At 45.8% G+C, this 16,779-nt stretch overlaps 1 protein-coding gene across 1 annotated transcript; it reads left to right on the top strand.

Annotated features, from left to right (window-relative positions):
- The first annotated feature begins 1,044 nt into the window (after positions 1-1,044).
- bbc3 (BCL2 binding component 3) lies at positions 1,045-16,779 on the top strand. The gene is made up of 4 exons (XM_046294523.1): positions 1,045-1,445; positions 4,440-4,713; positions 7,377-7,582; positions 14,113-16,779. Exons 2-4 carry the CDS (start codon positions 4,452-4,454, stop codon positions 14,206-14,208), a joined length of 564 nt encoding a protein of 187 aa, XP_046150479.1. The 5' UTR covers positions 1,045-1,445; positions 4,440-4,451; the 3' UTR covers positions 14,209-16,779.

Genomic DNA, 16,779 nt, shown 5'->3' with positions numbered 1-16,779 from the left:
ATATCTCTAATCCAGTATCAACAAGCAGGTTGAATATCCCCGGATTAGGCGATTTGTCATAACTGGATTTCAGTGTTTGACAAAACATATCCTGATCCCATATTATAATTTGGGCATGTTTTCTTTTATTTGGGGGGGGGGGGGATTTAAGAATTTTATTTAAAACATCAAAGCATTAGCTGCATAGGCCTAGTCATCATTTTGCATTATTTTGTGTCTTTAATGTAAGAGGTTACAAATACCATTTTCAATTGCATCATTGCAGTTATCCAAATGGGAAATGGGAAAAAAATACATTTTGGGGGTAAATCTTCTTTTCCCCACACAAAAATACTAATTTAAATCAGATTAATTGAGAGAGAAAAAATCATGATGTAAGTAAAACAAACAAGTATATTGTTCCCCTATGTGTGATCATAAAAATATCTCATCTCGAATAACAAACATGCAATTGATAAAGAAAAGGTGTTCAATGGGTGACCTCCCCTAACAATGTGACAGGTTATGAGTGTCATTCAACCACCTGTCCAATAGGCCCACTTCACAATTGTTCATGTATGCTTCTGTGTTATTGTACTTTTCAGCCCATGGTTATAACGAGGTTATAACTTATTATGTCATGTATAACGGGTTTTAACATGCAATGCAGACGCACTTTGAACCCTTGTCATATACAGTCAATTGTCCTCATACCTCATCTCAACTTCACAACACGCCAAAAGAGACAAACAATAATTTGATGGTCTGACAAAGGCATGCATTGATAATGATGCTGCTGCTGATTTACTGATATGCTGTTGACAATCCAATGTATGCATAAAACAGGCTAAAATGTATTACATATTCTTGCACCCATAGGCTCGAGGTACCGGCAACTATACAACCAGACTTTGTTTACCGTTAACACAACAGCTGCAACAGAATCTGTGGTAAACTCACAGGAAAGCAAAAGGGGCGGGAAGGGGGCAGGGTTGGGCAAAAAGGTGTTTTGTTTCTTCCTTTATAGTCTTGTCCGGGCCGGGGTATTGAAACAGAGCAGCAGAATTTCTCTAGTCGAGGTGCATGTCAGGACATGTTGTCATGCATGGTGGAGAGGGCGTGGCGAAACAGGCAACCGCGGGAGTGAAAGCAAAGTGATACCACTATGAAACAGTCTCCCCTGTAATCAACATTTGGACCATAGCTCCGTGAAAACGGGTTGGATAAGCATCGATTTCCGTGGAATAAAAGAAGACTAGACGGCTTGTATGTGCTGACTGTTTTGACAATCGTAGTGGGAAACGTGGAATGTCACAAACTACAAGTGGACTTTCTTCAACATCTAACGCAAGGACAAGTCGCGAGTCAAACAGCTTGTTGGACACATATTCTGATGTCAACAAGCAATCGACAGTGCCTCAACTACAGACAGATTTACAGTAATCACGAATCATCAGATACATCAAGTAAGTCTTAAAAATGAGCAAATGTTTTGGTGATGCTGCAGGACTTGGCTACAGCGCAGCGAATTTTTTGACAGGCTGCTAACGTTAGCTACCGTATCAAGATAGAGCTGTTATGTATAGCTAGCTATAGCACACTCTTAGACAAAAATATACTAAAACCTAAAAGGGTTCTTCGGCTGTGGATTTAGCTAGCTGTCAAAATAACTTGACACGTCAAATTAGGATATTATAGCTAGCATGCTACATTGTAATCGTAGTAGTTTCAGAAGATAGTTTTCGACGCAATCACTGTGGCTATTTCATAATGTTTTGAAAATAAATGATTGACGTGGTAGGAGTCAGCGGTACGGATGGGGTTTTCCTGTAAGGTAAAAAGTGTGTTGGTGTGATATTCAAGTGGCATCTTCTTGTTGGTTGCTGCTTTCGCAAAATCCTTTGTGGTGTCTTGTTTTACACACTTGGCGGTCATGAGTTTGATGTGTGAACTTTAGTGGTTGTGTGGAGGAGAGGAACAGATAAGATAACACATGACAGAAGCCCAGTGATGCATTTCCACGTTCAACTGAGAGATATGGAATTCACATATTTTTTATTCCATGTTGAGCGTTTTTTCATCTTCAATTACATGACAGTCACAGGCAGTATTTCAACAAGTTTAGACCGAGGCAGACCCGTGTTGCGTGGAACTGTTTCTCCTGCGCAATTACAATCCACATTCAATGGTTTTTTTCCCCCATACTTCATCATTTCCGTGTGAAACGCTGTATGTATTTTGAGTCGGATAGGAATGATACGATTTGCATGTTGCAACGTAAATACATGTATTAGTTGAGCAAAAAAGTATATCAAGCGTCGCAATAGTGACAAGCGGACAAACATTTGTGTGTGTGTTTTACCACTGACAGAGTTTGGCGCGCGCTGTAGTGTGAAGTAGCGCGTGTCAATCGGCTGCTGGATTTGTTTATAAACAACCGTCGCGCTCACGAGGGCGTAGCGGCTGCCATCTAGCGGACACATAACGCACATGGGTAGGTAGGTCCAACTGTCCCTCGATGAGGGAGGGGAAAAAACGATGTTTTGAGAGGTAGCCCACCCTTGGGTGACTGTTTGAAAACATACATATTTATATATATATTCCATCACACAGTTGAGGGGGGAACTTTCCCATCCAATGTCACTGCACTGGCGTGCGAGCATGGTGTCCTTTGATGCTAGTATCCTCATAGCAGTAAGCTATTCAGAGCTACCACTTGTAATCCTATTCTAACATGACCATGGTTTCTGCCTCAGTGGCTTACCATTTAGGCCTATGCCTAAGAACTGTGTATCAGCAGCAACACACACTACATGAAACATCACAGTATCCAGCAACTAGTAGTAATAACCTACCTGTGCTTGCTCTTGTGGGGGTGTCCAGTGGATGGGTACTGGGGGTGGGGATGCTTCTCTCTGTGGGGGGGGGGGGGCAGAGAGCCCTGCCTGGGCTGGGTGTCCATGTTGGGGAGCAGTTGGCAGGACTGGTGGTATGCAGCCTGGAGAGGGTTGTTGCTGCCACCAGGCCAGGTGTCTGGCCGCTGGACCTCCATATATATATATGCCAAGGCAACCTATATTTCCCGTGGAACTAGCTATTTTAAGCTTATACCTTTAAACCCAATTTAATGTAAAATGTTGCGTGATATATGGTCCTGAGAAATTTCCAGCGCTGCATTATGAATGACCCTAGCACCGAAACCCCTAGGGCATAGTTGTTCCTGACTGGTGTCATACCCAATGATGTATATAAACCCTGGTTTGCTGATCCTATGTATTGGTCATTGAGAGGCTTTGAAGACACCGGTCGGCCATATTGGCCCTCCATCAGTAGCGGTGCATGAGTAAAAATCACTGGTGAAACCAAGTTTTAAAAAAAGCCATATTTTATTAAAACCTATGTGTTGTGATAATTGCGTTGTTTGCTCTATAACAATGTCATACTCTTTATGACCAGACAGAATCAGATAGATGGCCAACACAAACAGAGACAGAGGGGCGCTGTTTCACTTGCTCGGATGCTTTCTCTGGTGAGATACAGTCAGCCTCTTGCGGATTGAAGGAAAATTATGAAGACAGAGATGTGTTTTTATCTTTTTTCTTTGGACATTTTTGGGTGAAGCCTGCCTTCCCTTGGCATCTGTGAATACACACCACAGTCCGTAGGAATGAATGGAATTCTACAGTATTTCAATTAAATGCATCAAGAACAAAAGTACATCTATTTAAGTATTTTTTGTTGTAGTAGAGTCAGGAACATTAGTAATCTCGAAAATATATATATATATATATTTTTTTTGTTTTTGTTTTTTATTTAGCCCACTTAATATAATTTAAAGTGTGCATAAAGGTGTATATAATAGAATACATGTGGCAAAAAAGGAATGTAGACATTAATAAATGCATTTCTATATCTTCCAAAATATATTATTACAACGATGTGGGAGTGCCAAGATGGAGACATGGTGGCTTTAATACAGCGCACCCTATTAGTCATCTAGTGTGTATATAAATCACTGGTATTACCTCCAGTCACAGCAATCAGCCCAGCTGGTAATACACTCATGTCCCCAGTGACCGGTTTGTACATAAACATACTCTTATCAGGCTGCAAAGGCGTCGGTTTCCTCAACTCCATTTAATATGAGGGCATTGTGTACAGCAGGGGTAAAAACAGACAGGTGAAACCTGATTGGCTGAACGCTGTACACAACACATTTGCCATAGGAGTGTATTGCCGGCTACGCTATTTACATAGGGAGGCAAAAGACCAGACAATGTATACTTTGGCAAACCTTGGGGCTAGAATGACCATTTAGAATGTTGATGCCTTATCTTACAGCTTAATGCCTTTACACACAGACATTCACCGCTCATAGTAACCAGGTGTCAACGGTTTGTAAAAGGGGCAATCAGTCAATGTCTATTACAATTTTGTTATGCATTTGTAAACATCAACAGACTGCACCTGGTATGGCCCGCCCCCAGACGGAGAGTGGAGTGGACCACCATGGCCGGGGCAGACAACACAGCTGCCGTATGGAGGTCCAGCGGCCAGACACCTGGCCTGGTGGCAGCAACAACCCTCTCCAGGCTGCATACCACCAGTCCTGCCAACTGCTCCACAACATGGACACCCAGCCCAGGCAGGGCTCTCTGCCCCCCCAGCCACAGAGAGAAGCATCCCCACACCCCAGTATCCATCCACTGGACACCCCCACAAGAGCAAGCACAGGTAGGTTATTACTACTAGTTGCTGGATACTGTGATGTTTCATGTAGTGTGTATTGCTGCTAATACACAGTTCTTAGGCATAGGTCTAAATGGTAAGCCACTGAGGCAGAAACCATGGTCATGTTAGAATAGGATTACAAGTGGTAGCTGTGAATAGCTTAGTGCTATGAGGAAATACTAGCATCAAAGGACACCATGCTCGCATGCCAGTGCAGTGGCATTGGATGGGAAAGTTCCCCCCTCAACTGTGTGATGGAATGTGTGAGTCGATCGAAAAGGAAAGTAGATGAAATCGAGATGCATTTTGCATATGAAGCAATAGACTTCAATGTGATTGTTATTGTACTTGTACGACTCATTGATGCTTGTACATCTAAGTGAAGTTCCTCACCTTAGGATGTAAATACAAGCAGTGCAGAAAATGCGCCCTTTAAGCATCCTCCCTTATATAGCCATAACCTATTGCTGCTTTACCTAGATTGCCTTGAGTATGACCTAAGAAGCTTGCCCTTGGAACCCAGATAGAAAGCTCTCAACCGAATGTTACACGTTTGCTGCTGTTTTATGCACTTCCTTTGATCTGCTGTGTCCATGCTTGTGAAAGAGTAAACAAACCTAAACAATTGAGATGGAAACCAATGAGGGGAGGGGCCTGGAAGAAGGCAGTCAGAGTATTGCATCTGGAATAGGAGCTTCACATCCATTGACAGGAGTGGAAAGTTTAGCCTATGTTTTAACGGACACAAGCTACAGTATGTGGGGTATTGTCACGGTCATTTATTGCAATGGTAAGTGTGGATTAGGCTATTTCTCTGAATCTTGTCATGGGAAGAGTTCAGGGTTGTACTGGTGTGGTGTGGTATTGGTGTGCATGTGAGGATTTTAGGGCTGCAGGCTTTGGGCTACGGAGCTACTTAGGGGGCGAGGGAAGCATTTTGAGCACGTGGCTTTGCAACTGAAAGGAATAGTTTGGAATAGTATCTCTCTCTGGTACTCTCTCTTTCTGCCTGTAAGTCAAATGCTGTGGCATGTCGAGACTTGTCTCCTGCTCACAGCTTCCCATAGAGTGAGCAGTCTGTTCCCCTTCTAGAGGCATAACCTATCCTCTCTCTCCCCGTTTCCTTCCATTAGACCTGCCGCTGTTTCTACTCGACCATTTCTGTTTCCTCTGTAATCCCTCTTTCAGCCGCTCCCCTTCCTTGTGTTTCCCACCTTTGCGCTCTCATTGCCTCTTCCCCAGTCCCCGGGCAGACTGGTCCCACCCCGCCCCCCAGCCTGTCCACCCTATCCCAGCCTAGCCCCTGAATCTGTCCACCAATGGCTTGATTCCATCTCTGGGAGCACCATCTTATAGTTACCCTGGCAACAAGCCAGAGTTCCTCTGTTCTCTCTCTCTCTCTCTCTCTCTCTCTCTCTCTCTCTCTCTCTCTCTCTCTCTCTCTCTCTCTCTCTCTCTCTCTTTCTGTCTCAGAAAATACTCATGACAGCGACTCAAATCCCACTTTTGCCAGGAGCCTTGCTTCCTGTGGAGCTCTCTGTCAGGCTCTGTTCGCTCTCTCTCTGTCTGTCTGTCTCTCTCTCCTCTCGCTGTCTAGTCACCTGCATCTTAAGGATCAGAAAATACTCATGACAGCGACACAAATCCCGCTGTAGCCAGGAGCCTTGCTTCCTGTGGAGCTCTCTGTCAGGGTTGTGAACAAACACAGTGGGGTTTGGGAGGAAATTGGACGGAACCCGTTCATAGGATGCACAGAGTTTTTTCCCTCCACTTAATTTGAAGTGTCTTCGAATCTTGACACAGCGAAACAGTTTGTATAAGGTCACTAAAGCATTTCATTGTACTGTGTACACCCGTGTATACTGTGCATATGACAAATAGACTTGAATTGATTTAAATGTATTTTCTCGGTGACGGTCGGCATTGGCAGTGATGCACACAGTACTTTCAGTGTCGTTGGTTTGCGTTGCAGTAATCAGAGGGTAATAAAATAGATTTTTTTTTAAACCTCTATGCAAATAAGCTTTACCCTATTCTGAATCTATACAGAGTAGACAGGAGCTCCTCCTTCTAACAAACACTGTAGTACACAAACACAAGTATTCTAGACTTATTAAACAGATTAGGAGATTACATTCTAATTTTGAAGGGGAAAATACAGGGTTGACGGTGGCAACCCCCAAGATATAAAAAAACTCTTCAAGACTAGTCTGAACTGTCTGACAGGGGTGGGTGGGGGGGGGGGGGGTACATGTTTACCCAGTAAACAATGGGTCTGTGTTGCTAAGCAGCCTAGCCACCATTAAGACTGTAGTCTATATGGTTTAGACCAGAGGACATGCTTGTTTCTAGACACCTAAGACTCTTATGGAGCCAGAGAAGTGAGGGCGGGGGGGTGGGGATCGCATTTTGGGGTGACGGAGCGGCTGTTCTGGATCATATTCTTGTTACTAGACTAACAACAATATTACAGGAGACATGTTTTGTGTGCCAGGAGACTATCCACAATCTGCCTCCTACCGAAACTTGACCTGATTCAGCCTGGTCTGCACTGCCTTTGATATAGTCTAGTTGATATTGTGTTTCAGAGATGGTCGTGGTGGGCTAGGGAGGTGTGGCTGTCTGCCAGAGGCAGTAATGGCACGCGTGTTGTTCTTTCTCCCCAGACCCAGACAGAGAGCTCCAGGACACCACAGCCAGGGATCCCCTGCCTGACCTGCTGCCCCAGAGAGAGCGCTCTCCCCAGGCTTCTCCCCAGCACAGAGCCCCTGGCGTAGCGGACCCGCGGTTGGACAACGAGGTGGTGGAAAGAGTGGCCAACCAGCTCAAGAGAATCGGCGACGACTTGAACGCTACGATCCTCCAGAGAATGGTAAGGACGAATGACCACACGAATGATCTGTTTATGAGATGGTGTATTGTTTGGTGAGTTCTGATAAATGTGTAGTTGTTTTCAATTTAAATGTGCATGTGTAAGTTGGTGTGTGTGTGTAAATGGATCAATCTGATATCCATGAGCTGGGAGTGTTGTGACTGAAGTTCAGTTTCCAGTTGCCCCTCCCCCGTCCTCCCCCCCTCCCTCTGCTGGGCTGTATCGCGTGAGGAGCCAGTCAGTGAGGCTGCCACAGGAGTAAACACAGGGTAATCTCCCCCCGGCACCCGGCAACCTGCCTCCCCCTCTGCAGACAAACACAGCTGACCTCACCCTACTCCAGCGCTCACTCACTCACATGCCTCTGCCGAGCCGAACATTCCCTTTCCCCGTGACGCAGACACAAACGCTCGCTCGCACACGCACACGCACACACACACACACACACACACACACACACACACACACACACACACACACACACACACACACACACACACACACACACACACACACACACACACACACACACACACACACATAATAAACTGTCAGGTTTATTCCAGTATAATAAAGCCCTTGGTCTGTGGATCAGGTTGGTAATGTTTTGTTTGCCCTGGTTAAACTGGCTCTTGCCCTGCTGTCTGGTAACGGTGGAAGGACAGGGGATTTTGGGAAATGTTGTTTACAGGCAGGCTAGCTAAAAGGACTTCCTTAGAGCAAGTAACAACAAAAAGCCTGCTTAGTAGGGGGTGGGGGTTGGGGAGGGGTGACTAAACCACAGGCACGTGAGGGTCATAGTCCACTACAAACACACTACAAACACTTACACATACACTCACTCACCACCATTCTACTGTTTCTCTTGTTCAGGGCTTTTTTTCCCTGTATCTTGTGTTGTGACCTCTCCTACTGTGCCCCTCTTTCTCTGTGTGGTCAGTGGTTCTCTATCTTCTCTTACCCCGTGTCCTCCTCTACTCTGTTTTTCTCTCTCCCCACCTCTCAACCTCTCCTCTCTTTCTCCCTCGCCTCTCTCTGAGTCTGAGCTGTAACTCTCCTCTCTTTCTCCCTCGCCTCTCTCTGAGTCTGAGCTGTAACTCTCCTCTCTTTCTCCCTCCCTCTCTCTGAGTCTGAGCTGTATCTCTCCTCTCTTTCTCCCTCCCTCTCTCTGTGTCTGAGCTGTAACTCTCCTCTCTTTCTCCCTCCCTCTCTCTGAGTCTGAGCTGTATCTCTCCTCTCTTTCTCCCTCCCTCTCTCTGAGTCTGAGCTGTAACTCTCCTCTCTTTCTCCCTCCCTCTCTCTGAGTCTGAGCTGTAACTCTCCTCTCTTTCTCCCTCCCTCTCTTGAGTCTGAGCTGTAACTCTCCTCTCTTTCTCCCTCCATCTCTCTGAGTCTGAGCTGTATCTCTCCTCTCTTTCTCCCTCCCTCTCTCTGAGTCTGAGCTGTAACTCTCCTCTCTTTCTCCCTCCCTCTCTCTGAGTCTGAGCTGTAACTATCCTATCTTTCTCCCTCCCTCTCTCTGAGTCTGAGCTGTAACTATCCTCTCTTTCTCCCTCTCTCTCTCTGAGTCTGAGCTGTAATTCTCCTCTCTTTCTCCCTCCCTCTCTCTGAGTCTGAGCTGTAACTCTCCTCTCTTTCTCCCTCCCTCTCTCTGAGTCTGAGCTGTAACTATCCTATCTTTCTCCCTCCCTCTCTCTGAGTCTGAGCTGTAACTATCCTCTCTTTCTCCCTCTCTCTCTCTGAGTCTGAGCTGTAATTCTCCTCTCTTTCTCCCTCTCTCTCTCTGAGTCTGAGCTGTATCTCTCCTCTCTTTCTCCCTCCCTCTCTCTGACTCTGAGCTGTAACTCTTCTCTCTTTCTCCATCCCTCTCTCTGAGTCTGAGCTGTAACTCTCCTCTCTTTCTCCCTCCCTCTCTCTGACTCTGAGCTGTAACTCTCCTCTCTTTCTCCCTCCCTCTCTCTGAGTCTGAGCTGTATTTCTCCTCTCTTTCCCCCTCCCTCTCTCTGAGTCTGAGCTGTAACTCTCCTCTCTTTCTCCCTCCCTCTCTGAGTCTGAGCTGTATCCTCTCTTTCTCCCCCATCTCTCTCTCTGAGTCTGTGTCTGAGCTGTATCTCTCCTCTCTTTCTCCCTCCCTCTCTCTTGAGTCTGAGCTGTAACTCTCCTCTCTTTCTCCCTCCATCTCTCTGAGTCTGAGCTGTATTTCTCATCTCTTACTCCCTCCCTCTCTCTGAGTCTGAGCTGTAACTATCCTATCTTTCTCCCTCCCTCTCTCTGAGTCTGAGCTGTAACTATCCTCTCTTTCTCCCCCATCTCTCTCTGAGTCTGAGCTGTAATTCTCCTCTCTTCCTCCCTCTCTCTCTCTGAGTCTGAGCTGTATCTCCCCCCCCCCCTCTCTGAGTCTGAGCTGTAACTCTCCTCTCTTTCTCCATCCCTCTCTCTGAGTCTGAGCTGTAACTATCCTCTCTTTCTCCCTCCCTCTCTCTGAGTCTGAGCTGTATCTCTCCCCCCCCTCTCTGAGTCTGAGCTGTAACTCTCCTCTCTTTCTCCATCCCTCTCTCTGAGTCTGAGCTGTAACTATCCTCTCTTTCTCCCTCCCTCTCTCTGAGTCTGAGCTGTATCTCTCCTCTCTTTCCCCCTCCCTCTCTCTGAGTCTGAGCTGTAACTATCCTCTCTTTCTCCCTCTCTCTCTCTGAGCCTGAGCTGTAATTCTCTTCTTTCTCTCTGAGTCTGAGCTGTAACTCTCCCCCCCCTCTCTGAGACTGAGCTGTAACTCTCCTCTCTTTCTCCCTCCCTCTCTCTTAGTCTGAGTTGTATCTCTCCTCTCTTTCTCCCCCCCTCTCTCTGAGTCTGAGCTGTAACTCTCCTCTCTTTCTCCCTCCCTCTCTCTGAGTCTGAGCTGTAACTCTCCTCTCTTTCTCCCTCCCCCTCTCTGAGTCTGAGCTGTATCTCTCCTCTCTTTCTCCCTCCGTCTCTCTGAGTCTGAGCTGTAACTCTCCTCTCTTTCTCCCTCCCTCTCTCTGAGTCTGAGCTGTAACTATCCTCTCTTTCCCCCTCCCTCTCTCTGAGTCTGAGCTGTATCTCTCCTCTCTTTCTCCCTCCCTATCTCTGAGTCTGAGCTGTAACTATCCTCTCTTTCTCCCTGTCTCTCTCTGAGCCTGAGCTGTAATTCTTCTCTCTTTCTCACTATCTCTCTCTGAGTCTGAGCTGTAACTCTCCTCTCTCCCCCCCTCTCTGAGACTGAGCTGTAACTCTCCTCTCTTTCTCCCTCCCTCTCTCTGAGTCTGAGCTGTAACTATCCTCTCTTTCTCCCCCATCTCTCTCTGAGTCTGAGCTGTAATTCTCCTCTCTTTCTCCCTCTCTCTCTCTGAGTCTGAGCTGTATCTCTCCCCCCCCTCTCTGAGTCTGAGCTGTAACTCTCCTCTCTTTCTCCATCCCTCTCTCTGAGTCTGAGCTGTAACTATCCTCTCTTTCTCCCTCCCTCTCTCTGAGTCTGAGCTGTATCTCTCCTCTCTTTCTCCCTCCCTCTCTCTGAGTCTGAGCTGTAACTATCCTCTCTTTCTCCCTCTCTCTCTCTGAGCCTGAGCTGTAATTCTCCTCTCTCTCTCTGAGTCTGAGCTGTAACTCTCCTCCCCCCCTCTCTGAGACTGAGCTGTAACTCTCCTCTCTTTCTCCCTCCCTCTCTCTGAGTCTGAGTTGTATCTCTCCTCTCTTTCTCCCCCCCTCTCTCTGAGTCTGAGCTGTAACTCTCCTCTCTTTCTCCCTCCCTCTCTCTGAGTCTGAGCTGTAACTCTCCTCTCTTTCTCCCTCCCCCTCTCTGAGTCTGAGCTGTATCTCTCCTCTCTTTCTCCCTCCGTCTCTCTGAGTCTGAGCTGTAACTCTCCTCTCTTTCTCCCTCCCTCTCTGAGTCTGAGCTGTAACTATCCTCTCTTTCTCCCTCCCTCTCTCTGAGTCTGAGCTGTATCTCTCCTCTCTTTCTCCCTCCCTATCTCTGAGTCTGAGCTGTAACTATCCTTTCTTTCTCCCTGTCTCTCTCTGAGCCTGAGCTGTAATTCTTCTCTCTTTCTCACTATCTCTCTCTGAGTCTGAGCTGTAACTCTCCTCTCTCCCCCCCTCTCTGAGACTGAGCTGTAACTCTCCTCTCTTTCTCCCTCCCTCTCTCTGAGTCTGAGCTGTAACTATCCTCTCTTTCTCCCTCCCTCTCTCTCGCTGAGTCTGAGCTGTAACTCTCCTCTCTTCTTCCCTCTCTCTGAGTCTGAGCTGTAACTATCCTCTCTTTCTCCCTCCCTCTCTCTGAGTCTGAGCTGTAACTATCCTATCTTTCTCCCTCCCTCTCTCTGAGTCTGAGCTGTAACTCTCCTCTCTTTCTCCCTCCCTCTCTCTGAGTCTGAGCTGTAACTCTCCTCTCTTTCTCCCTCCCTCTCTCTGAGTCTGAGCTGTATCTCCTCTCTTTCTCCCTCCCTATCTCTGAGTCTGAGCTGTAACTATCCTCTCTTTCTCCCTGTCTCTCTCTGAGCCTGAGCTGTAATTCTTCTCTCTTTCTCACTCTGAGTCTGAGCTGTAACTCTCCTCTCCCCCCCCTCTCTGAGACTGAGCTGTAACTCTCCTCTCTTCCTCCCTCTCTCTGAGTCTGAGCTGTAACTCTCCTCTCTTTCTCCCTGCCTCTCTCTGAGTCTGAGCTGTAACTCTCCTCTCTTTCTCCCTCCCTCTCTCTGAGTCTGAGCTGTAACTCTCCTCTCTTCCTCCCTCTCTCTGAGTCTGAGCTGTAACTATCCTATCTTTCTCCCTCCCTCTCTCTGAGTCTGAGCTGTAACTCTCCTCTCTTTCTCCCTCCATCTCTCTGAGTCTGAGCTGTAACTCTCCTCTCTTTCCCCCCCTCTCTCTCTGAGTCTGAGCTGTAACTCTCCTCTCTTTCTCCCTCTCTCTCTCTGAGTCTGAGTTGTAACTCTCCTCTCTCCCCCCCCCCTCTCTGAGTCTGAGCTGTAACTCTCCTCCCTTTCTCCCTCCCTCTCTCTGAGTCTGAGCTGTAACTATAATAATAATAATATATGCCATTTAGCAGACGCTTTTATCCAAAGCGACTTACAGTCATGTGTGCATACATTCTCTCTTTCTCCCTCCCTCTCTCTGAGTCTGAGCTGTATCTCTCCTCTCTTTCTCTCTCCCTCTCTCTGAGTCTGAGCTGTAACTATCCTCTCTTTCTCCCTCCCTCTCTCTGAGTCTGAGCTGTAACTCTCCTCTCTTTCTCCCTCCCTCTCTGAGTCTGAGTTGTATCTCTCCTCTCTTTCTCCCTCCCTCTCTCTGAGTCTGAGCTGTATCTCTCCTCTCTCTCTCTCTGAGTCTGAGCTGTATCTCTCCTCTCTCTCTCTCTCTGAGTCTGAGCTGTATCTCTCCTCTCTTTCTCCCTCCCTCTCTCTGAGTCTGAGCTGTAACCCTCCTCTCTTTCCCCCTCCCTCTCTCTGAGTCTGAGCTGTAACTCTCCTCTCTCCCTCCCTCTCTCTGAGTCTGAGCTGTATCTCTCCTCTCTCTCTCTCTGAGTCTGAGTCTGAGCTGTATCTCTCCTCTCTTTCTCCCTCCCTCCCTCTGAGTCTGAGCTGTAACTCTCCTCTATTTCTTTGTGTATTTTAAGCTCTCTGCTAGCATCTCTCTGTCTGTCAGTGTCTGGTTTTCATTACTTCTCTCTGTCTGTCAGTGTCTGGTTTTCATTACTTTTCTCTGTCTGTCAGTGTCTGGTTTTCACTACTTCTCTTTCTCACATTCACACACACTCTCTCGTCTTCTCTTTTTCACCTCTCTCTCTCCTACTAAAGAGCGGGGTTATTTTTAGTGTGTGACTCAAAGCTGCTGTTGACGGGCGATGTGTCGCCTCTCCTGCCTCTGTTTTGCAGACAGTGTCTTTCTGAGACTGCCTAACTCCACCCAGGTGCACTGTATACACACAGACAGACACACCCACACAGATAGACTCGCACGCGATAACATCTCAGCTGTTCCAGCAAGTGGATATTAAAGCCATTAAAAAGTATGGGATCTAGAAAGTAATAAACTGTGTAATAGTGGTTGCACATAGCCACAACATCCTATCATTATGGTATAGGCTTTCTCTTAAAGCAGGGGACAGTGGATGCTATCCTATGGCATTTCTAAATTCATTTTTTGGTGAAATTGTTTATAAAGACCCAAGCTATTCTAAATATATCTTGAGAGCTAAGTCAATTCAGTGTTAGGTCACTTATGTCCGTGTGGTGTTACACTGCAATCATCAACAATGTAACCTCTATCCCTTATTTACTGTCTCAGAGTCAGACTCTTCATCATATCCATGGTTTGCCAAGGTCACTTTGTCCACAAATGATCATTTGAACAAGCGTCAAGATTGAAAGGCCACAATTATTTTGGAGCTGAGGACTAATTTCCTCTCTCTCTCTCTCTCTCTCTCTCTCTCTCTCTCTCTCTCTCTCTCTCTCTCTCTCTCTCTCTCTCTCTCTCGCTCTCTCGCTCTCTCTCTCTCTCGCTCTCTCGCTCTCTCTCAGGGTGGCATCCCCCAACGGCAGGACTGGAGAGGCCTATGTCTAGGAGTCCTCAACTTCCTCTCGGATACCCTCAGCATTCTGTACCGACTGAGATAGACTGACCCTAGGGATTGGACACGCCGGAGCTCCCTACTGGACCAATCACAGACTGCTTCAGAATGGACTCAGTCCGCTGGATCGGACGAACCCCTTTTGTTTAGTCTCTTTTGTACATCTTGTGTATATATATATATGTATATATATATATATTTTTTTTTCAATCTCTCTTTGGGACAGCTCCTGATGAAGCATTCTGACCCAGGTTGGTCTCCCAGACCGTGTGGGCTTCTGTGTGTTCCTGTCCTTTTTTGTAAACTGTGAAGCACACTGATGTGTGGTGTGGTGGCGACGTGAGGGCTTTACCTGACGGAGAGGCTATGGCTCCTGTATGTGTGTGTACAACTTCTTCCAATTAAGGTCATGGTACAGTAGAATGAGCAATTCAACTGCTCGACAGCATGGCTTGATGCGGGTACTGAGGGGCCTGTGTAGAATCCCCTGTAAGTCACACTATGGTTAATACGAATCAGTTTATATCGCTGGATGAGCCAAGCTTACTACTGGGATAAGTTATAGCGATATACTATATGGGATCTGCTGTAGAGGTCGGCCTATAGTTTCAGACAGGACCAACTTGACTTGGTAAACAGAGCCAGTACACTCTTAGTAAAAACGGTTCCAAAAGGGTTATCTGGCTGTCCCCATAGGAGAACCCTTTTGGATTCTACCTGGAACCAAAAAGGGTTCTTCGAAATGGTTCTATGGGCACAGCCGAAGAACCCTTTTAGGTTCTAGATAGCACCTTTTTTCCTAAGAGTGTAGTGGTGTATATAAATTGATATGTATGCTACTCTTCCCTTCAAATCTGAATACATTTCATTGACCTCTCTGTGCCTTTCTATCGCTCCCATCACCTGGACAATCAGTGGTTGGTGTGTGGGACCCTGGATGGAGCAGTGGTTGACACACACACACACACACACACACACACACACACACACACACACACACACACACACATTTACATTTACATTTACATTTACACTGAACACTATATGAGCCAGTTACCAGACCATCACTTCTATTGGAGGCTCTGAGTTGAGCTGTAGCACTGTCGGACAATCCCACTGTTATTACCAGTGTTAAATTGTTTGTATATATTTGTTTTGGGAGATGGTGGTTTGGTTTGGAGGTGGATAGGAGGAGCCAGTAACAAGCCATCGTGAAGACCTGTTATCATTGGATGAGATTCAATTAGCTTTAAACATACTTAAATTGTAAGTTCTCTGTTTGTGTTTGAAATCTGCCATGTGTGCAGTTGTTTTTGTCTTTGGATCAACAGTTGGAAGCAGTTAGTGTATTTAAATCCAGTGGATTTGAGATGGTATTTCTGGTTAAAACATGACTTGGATGTTTATCTTTTCATGATTACTAAAGATTACTAAATGATAATCAAATTGCCCCTCAATTGTATAATACATGTATTGTAGTTTGGGAGAAGAAACTGAAGACCTTTGTTTATTTTGACGTTAAACACGTTTTGTAGCATTTTGTTTCATTTTCAAAAATACAATTTGTATTTACTTTTTCTGTGTGAAATAAGTTTTTTTTTTCATTCCTAATAAAAAATTAATTCTAAATCTATCTGAAAGCCAAGAACCCATAAAATGAGGATGGAATAAGCTTAAAGATAAATATCTGACAATAGACTGGAATAACTTGACCAGTTAGTTCATCAACAGTTACACAAAGGGTGAACCATCAACTGTGTTAGCGCATTAATATCTGTCTTTGCCAAGGCATTCCATTGAAAAGTTTCCATAGTCAGTTTGTACACAACGTTTTATCTCAAAGCGTCCAGGAAATCAGGGCTTTTAAGAAACATCAACCATTTTTTGTGAACCAACAGCTGTCCCTATCAATTCAAAGCATTACAAAGAGGAACAAATGTCTAGAAAGAGGTCACAACAACAAGCAATGTAGTGGTTGAAATCAGTTGAGAACGTTTGCATGTCAAGTGGGAGAAACAGCCTTCACTGAAGCCTACAGTTTTAACCTTGAACCCAAGAGGTTAACACAGTCCCAACTTGCCATGTAAACCTGAAATAGACCTTCTGATGGATACAACTGTGATCATCCTATTTTCTGTGTTGCCATACTGTATCACTTATAAGGCCTTAACATTACTGCAGTCTATGCTTTGTTTTCAGTTCAGGTTATTTATTTTTTTGAGCCCCTTTTTGCAATGTCATTGCACCTTTAAGCAAAGAACCTGTGGGAATAACCAAGCACCTTTTTTTCTGTGGGAAACTGGGCGTCCCCTATAGCGTTCGGAGCACGTGTTGTTCATTTCCTGTGACAGCCTCATGACATCCTGTGGTGTGTGCCGTGGCGTGGTTCACTTCCTGTGGCGACTATGTGACTTCTTGTGGTTCCATTCTCCAATGTACTTTCTCACAGAGGGACGGCACTGCTGTAAAGTAGCACCACATTTTTTTGTGGGAATCTCATTCTCAGTTTCATGCAGTGTAAATTTGCTGTTTTTGATTTTTTTTTTTTTACTGAACTTTCTACATGAAATTTTTGTACAGATTTGTTTCCTTATTAACAATAAAGATATGAAATCTA

Source organism: Oncorhynchus gorbuscha, linkage group LG13 (assembly GCF_021184085.1).
Source record: "Oncorhynchus gorbuscha isolate QuinsamMale2020 ecotype Even-year linkage group LG13, OgorEven_v1.0, whole genome shotgun sequence".
Classification (NCBI taxonomy): Eukaryota; Metazoa; Chordata; class Actinopteri; order Salmoniformes; family Salmonidae; genus Oncorhynchus; species Oncorhynchus gorbuscha.
Note: the sequence above shows the minus strand (reverse complement) of the source record. Positions and strands in the feature narration are given on the sequence as shown.